Raw genomic sequence first — 6,787 nt, forward strand, 5'->3', positions numbered from 1 at the left:
CTTCTGTTTCTCAACTTTTGGTACAACTGAAATTCAATTCTTGAAAATTAAATTACAAGTACTCACTGATTTTATAACGTAGAGAATTCTTGGTTAACTTGTAATTATTTTGATAATTTGTTAAAATTTGGGTTCTGATTCTAGAACGATTGCTTACATACAAAGAAAACAATCTGAATTAATGGGTGGAGTGTGATCTGTATATTTTCATATTCCTCTGGAACTCATATTAGTTGAATGAAAATACTTTAACCCTGTACCAGCATCACAGTGACAGCTGGGACATTAGCAAAATAAGACTCGAGGGCTAATTTTATAGACTATCGTTGCCTTCAATTCAACCAAATAGGCAAAACATATTTTATCTAAACATCAAGTAAATGAAAAAAAAAATAAGCAACCAGTTAATTTGATGTCAAATTACCATGTTTTATTGAAGGAAAACAGCTGTGGAAAGCCAATAAACCTAATAAATCTAATTCTCTTTCTAATTTTCAATCATGTGTGTGAATTGGATGTCTATTTCCTTCAAGGGGGTACGAGTGTAATTACTTAATTATGAGAAAAGTCGTCTCCTTGACTCAACACAAGGCATGGTTTTCGCTTCTTTTTTTTTTAGTGTTTTTTTTTTTGTTCGTATTTCATCTAACATAACTTGATAATGGCTTGCTAGTGCTCTTGATTTCTTCAACTTTTGGTACAACTGAAATTCAATTCTTGAAAATTAAATTACAAGTACTCACTGATTTTATAACGTAGAAAATTCTTGGTTAACTTGTAATTATTTTAATAATTTGTTAAAATTTGGGTTCTGATTCTAGAACGATTGCTTACATACAAAGAAAACAATCTGAATTAATGGGTGGAGTGTGATCTGTATATTTTCATATTCCTCTGGAACTCATATTAGTTGAATGAAAATACTTTAACCCTGTACCAGCATCACAGTGACAGCTGGGACATTAGCAAAATAAGACTCGAGGGCTAATTTTATAGACTATCGTTGCCTTCAATTCAACCAAATAGGCAAAACATATTTTATCTAAACATCAAGTAAATGAAAAAAAAAATAAGCAACCAGTTAATTTGATGTCAAATTACCATGTTTTATTGAAGGAAAAGCTCATGAAACAATTTAGCCTTAGACGAGTTACTAAAATAAAAAATGAAAGAAATGAATTACCAGTTAAAAAATTTCATTCCCCTAATCGCAACCTCTTCATTTGGCTCTCTTACATTAGGTTCCCATAAAATATCTTCATTACTTTCGATCTGAGTAAAATCTCATCGTTATAAACAAGTACCACAAACATTGTGACGTTTAATCTAGAGTGCATATAGAGCATTTACCAATGAAAAATCAATTGCAGGGAAAAGTGTCTGATATTCCCTTATGGTTCTCCTTTTATCACATGGGTGAACTCCCTGCAGATCAAGGGCAGTAAAATTAATGCAAATAGAGGAAAAAAATTTAGGCATAGCAAGAAACCAAAAACATGGAATATTAATACCACATTGCAATTTTCACTTGGATGCAATAGAAATAATTGAGAAAAATGCCAAAATGGTCGCTTGACTTTTTTTGGGGTCGTTTTAGTCTCAAAAACTATACAAGTGTCAATTTAGGAAGGACTATTTCATCCCAAATAAAAAAGATTATCAACTAATTTGATAATTTTTTAGAATTTAAAATTAATATGGCCATATGTAGATCGTCAGGAGACTCCTTTAGCACTTAAAAATAATTTTTATATAAAAAGAATACAGTGGAACGATTCTAATGATGAGTTTTAATTTCAAGGAGTACACAACTCGTGGGGGATAGGAGAGAGAAAGAAAGGGTATGCAACTAGGGGTGTAAATCAAGTTTGAGCGAGCTCAATATTTGTCTGTGTTCAGCTTGGTCGAAATTTTTTTTGGCTCGTAAAAAGCTAATGTTGAAATGTCTTATGAATGGCGTATTCATGTTCCACTCAATTTGAGTTTGTTTGTTTTTTTGAGCTCATATTTAGCTCGAAATAATAATTTATTGAAATTTAATTTAATAAACAAAAATAATATAATTAAATTTCAAAATTTAATTTTTTTAAGACCCTTATAAGGGAGGAAAAATATCCAAAAATGCTTTTACAGCAACGTGAAGCCGAACATTTTCAAGCCATTGAGATCTATTTTTATACATTTAAAGAGCACTGATAATGCATTTCTTCCCGATGCGGGGCTGTCAGAATTTTAGGAATTTATTTTTTTGGTATCTTCTATTTTTATTATTTTCTATTTTTATTAGTTTCTATTTTTAGAATTATCAATTGTTGGTAATTTCCATTTCTTTTTTCTAGCATGAGGATTTTGAGGCTTTCTTAATGTGGTTGCTTTCTCGTGTTATTTATCTTGTAATAAAGTTTTAAGAAATTGAAGAGGAATAATTATTTTTCCTTTTCCCAAACTTACACGTTATTGAAGCCATATTTATGTTGTCTACAATAGAGGAGTTGACAACAATTTTCTTGCGACCGGAGCTTCGGCTTTCTCCCGCTCATGATCATAATGATGCTTGTGAAGCGATAGGCCGCCTAAGATGACGCTCATGACCCGTCGCTTACGACGCAGAACTCTCGAAGACACCTCGAAGGCACGATCGAAACAGGAACTCTCTGAGGCTACTTTAGTCTTTCCCATTGCAGTCGAACGATTGATCTACGCTATCTTTGACATATCTAGTGACTGCTTTGAATCTGAATCTCCTATCTTTGTCTCTACATACGAGTCACAGACTTTGCACGATTCTAATGCTCCATTCAAACAGAGCACAAAACAACGATCAAGTTCAGTAGAACGCCTAAACACTATTTGATTTTATAGGATCATTTCTTCTGCAAATTGGTTTTCCCTTCGGTTAAGGATTCTTCTTAGCCAACTTATCTACTACAGCTTTAAGAGCCAAAATAACTCACAACCAAAATCGACTCGAGTTTATGTCTCCTCCCCTTCCCTCTCTCTTCTCTCCACCCTCCGTAATAATTTATAGTGATGATGGTCGTGCTGAATTCAAAACTCAATCGAATCGATCTTTGTTTAAAAACTAAGCCCTTAAATATAAGAGTTTTAAGCAAAATCTTTGATGATGGTTGTACTAAAAGATAATCTTAACTTAAAAGCTTTTATTTTCAAATTTCAATGAAAATCATTTAAATTTTAAATTCAAATATTTGGTTGAAATTTTATCAATTAAAGACTAAGAGCAAAATCTCATCCACCCTCCACAATAATTTGTGCGTGGCAAATTTGACGTTAACAGAAGCTCATAATGAGCAAATATAATATCAAATATACGACTACATTCACAATCAAAACAATCCCATGATAATAAAGACGAGGCCTAAGTCTCTATCGACGTGATTTGGTCATAGCCTCCATAAATGAAGTGGTTATAACCAGAGTCCTTCAACTAGTTGGTTTGACCAATAAGCTTCACTATATTACGGTCACGATCGTAGTTATATTCCCTAATAATTTTCTGCTCTTTTGAGTAGTGAATTAAAGGGTATACCCGATAGAACACAAAGTACCCTAGAAGCTAGGATCGACTTAAAATTATCCCCTTAGACAATATCCACCCCCGATCAACATAATCTTGTTGGACAAAACAACATATAGTTGTTGACCGGGATTCTTATGTTAGGTTAGGTAGACTACCTCCCATAACTAAATAAAATAAAGTCAATAACAACCAAGGACAACAAAACTATGTGATATTGATCAGGTTCATCATCATTCCATCCCAACATGCACTCTAAGCTCAAAGTAATAAATTTCTATAATTTAAACTTAAATTACAATTATTATATGTTGAGCAATCAACTCTCTAATGATTATCCTTTATAAAAAATGCTCTTATTATCGAGAGGGGTACTTAACTACAAGAGCTTGCAATAATCGGAAACCTCAAACACCAAATCTTAAAATCCTCGCAAAATGAAAGTGAAATCTATGGGTAGTGCCTTATCTACTGTTTCATCAGCCTTCTAAATATTTGACCCATAATTTTATGACACAGAACTTCACATAAAATTCCCTCATTCATATTCAAGGGAGGTCAGACTGAATTTTTTAGGCTCTCAACCACAATGCTTAAAGATACCTTAACCACGGTGCTATTGGGATGGCTTGTGGTTCTCTCAGTCACATGTGACATTGTGACAATGAATTGAAGCTTTCAGATTCAAGGCCAAGTGCCAGCACTGAAGAGAAAAACAGGAATCCATAAGAGGTCAGCCCAAATCTACATGCTACTTAATACCATAAAATTTCAAAGCCTCGGAATCTCTAGAAGTATTGATTCAAATACATAGAAGAGGTACAGGATTCACACTACCCTATGAGGGAAAAAACAGACAGCGCCTAAGCTAACGGGAACAATGAGTTGGGTTAAGGTCACCAACAAATTAGAAGCGTCAAATGAAATGTAAAAAATCATAGTTAACATAGATAATATTCAGGCATGTATGAATCCAGCACAAACAGTGGCATATTCCTCAATTTATTGAGATGCAAATAATAGTATACCCCACATATTCTTCATCAATAAGAAAGACTTTCTCTTTTTCTCTCTCTCTCCTCAAAGAAAAATATAATTTTAAAACAGGCGAGTCTCATGTTCCTTAAATAATGAGCCCCTAGTGGTATACCGAGCTCCCTGGTGGTCAGAATATGATTTCTAAGTTCCAAGAAAATTCAGCGAGGAAGGTTGGATGAAGCTGCGCTCACTAGAAGAGACATGGTCCACGGACTAGAATAAGCTTCGAGAAATATGGAGTGATCTTTAGACTGATGCCTCAAATTCTATAAAGTTGAACGTGGGGGGCTAAGGGTAGTCTTTTACAATTTGATCCGATCACCAAAAAGCTCATCCCGCCATCATAGATTATTGAAGGAAAATGTGACTCGCATGCTCTAAGCACACACCCTCCCACATATTATTACCTAGTTATAGTTTTTCAGAGTTCAACAGGTTAAGAAACAGTTGAACTGCTAAAAGGCCAGCTAATTCAATTCCTTTTTTTCAAAAACAATGAATAATGAAGGCAAATCAAATAAAATTAAAGTGAAGAGTAGAGCAATAAAGCCAATGAAAATATGAAGATTAAACAATTTATTCCCTTTTTATCCTGATCAAGGACATCAAAATGGAGAGACGAAGCCGACCACTATGAGATGCACAAGCAAATGCATAATGATCTAGTTCTGGAAAGTTAGCCATGGATAAAAATAAAAGAAATTTATGGGATTACAAATCACTTCTATAAAAACGTACGAATTTAAGGAGTGGTGATTAGAAAGGGTGAAGAAAAAACTATAAAGAGCTATTACAAAACTCACAATTCCTATGCATTTACATATCTAACACCTAAACTTTGATTTTTACATTTGTACCACCCCAATATTACATATCATATAAAAAACAACACCATTTTACCTTTAAAAAAGTGAAAAACACCTTTTCATACATACCTAAGGTGTTAAGTGGTTAAAAAATTGAAGTTTAGGTGTTAGATATGTAGATACATAGGAATTGAGTGGTATGTATGTAAATCTTTCTAATATAATTACTAGCAAAAATTTGTGATTAACCATGAATATGGATGTTGCTCAAAATATTCATGGTAGCCTTGAATATTGGAGGTGAACAAAGAACTGTTTTGACAACCTTAGCACGCAGCCGTAAGACGTAAAGGGTTAGGGCGAGATTTAAATCTTGATATTTATATTAAAATATCATTTAAATATAATTTAATATATTTTTATTCTATTTTTTAATTAATAATTTTAATTGATTATAAAACTTTGTAGGCTTGTAGTCAATTAATTTTTTTTAAAATACTACTCATCGATTATTATATATATATAATTTAATTGTTTCTAGCTAAAATGAGCCAACCACGAACAAACAAATCTTTGTTCGGCTCGTTTACATATCGAATACACTATCAAATACAAAAAAAAATTGTTCGTGTTCGGCTTGTTAACTTAACAAACAAATCGAATACAAGCTTCTTAACGAGTCAAACATGAGTTGTTCGCGAACAACTAGCCATTGCCCTACATGCATAGATAAGGTGGCATGGATGTAAAAATTGAAGTTTAGGTTTTAGATATGTAAATACATAAGAATTGGGCGGCATGGATGTTAGACATGTAAATCATCTAATTAAAAAATATGAAGACATACCAAGTGTTCCCTGCATGCCTCAACTGCTACAAAAGGCGGACTATCCAAACTTGAAATAGCTGGGCGACCACTATTGCCGGCATTTTCAACCATTAAGGGCCTCCCTTTGACTCCATCCACCAACGCTTCACCTCCAAAGACTCCAACAGCAGTTTGCATGGTTCTGTGACAATTAGGAAATCAGAAGAAGCATAGTTTTCAATTAAGATGGATTATTGATGTTAACTAGTTCATAAAAACTAGTAGAACAAAGGTCTTGTTCATCTAGAAATTTGAATCAATAAATAAAAAAAAGTTACTTCCCTATGGCTCACACCAATACTGAAAGCAAGTATTTTAGAAACAAATGCCAGCTCACTCATGTGAACATATTTCTCATATCAGAAACACCGCCAAAACCATGAAATTTGACATAAGAATGACGCGCAAAACATCTATAGAACTGGAACTAGTTGTGTAAGTGAGCGAAGACAACTAGGGCTCGGCTCAATAAGTGGCTAATGAGCTGAGTTTGATGAGCTAGCAACCCAAGCTTAAGCCAACCCCGACTCGATTTGT

General features: G+C 33.6%; 1 protein-coding gene across 2 annotated transcripts in view; it reads right to left on the bottom strand.

The window, feature by feature from the left end:
• The window catches only part of LOC110032915 (phosphoglycerate mutase-like protein 1), a gene marked incomplete at its 3' end in the record, with an annotated part of 42,193 nt that overhangs the window by 10,439 nt on the left and 24,967 nt on the right, over positions 1 to 6,787 (bottom strand). For both annotated transcript variants that reach the window (XM_020736700.1, XM_020736701.1), the window contains 3 exon segments: positions 1,184 to 1,272; positions 1,351 to 1,425; positions 6,230 to 6,392. In XM_020736700.1, the coding sequence (XP_020592359.1) occupies positions 1,184 to 1,272; positions 1,351 to 1,425; positions 6,230 to 6,392 (327 nt within the window).

The sequence above is a fragment of the Phalaenopsis equestris genome, unplaced genomic scaffold (assembly GCF_001263595.1).
Source record: "Phalaenopsis equestris unplaced genomic scaffold, ASM126359v1 Scaffold001057, whole genome shotgun sequence".
NCBI lineage: Eukaryota > Viridiplantae > Streptophyta > Magnoliopsida > Asparagales > Orchidaceae > Phalaenopsis > Phalaenopsis equestris.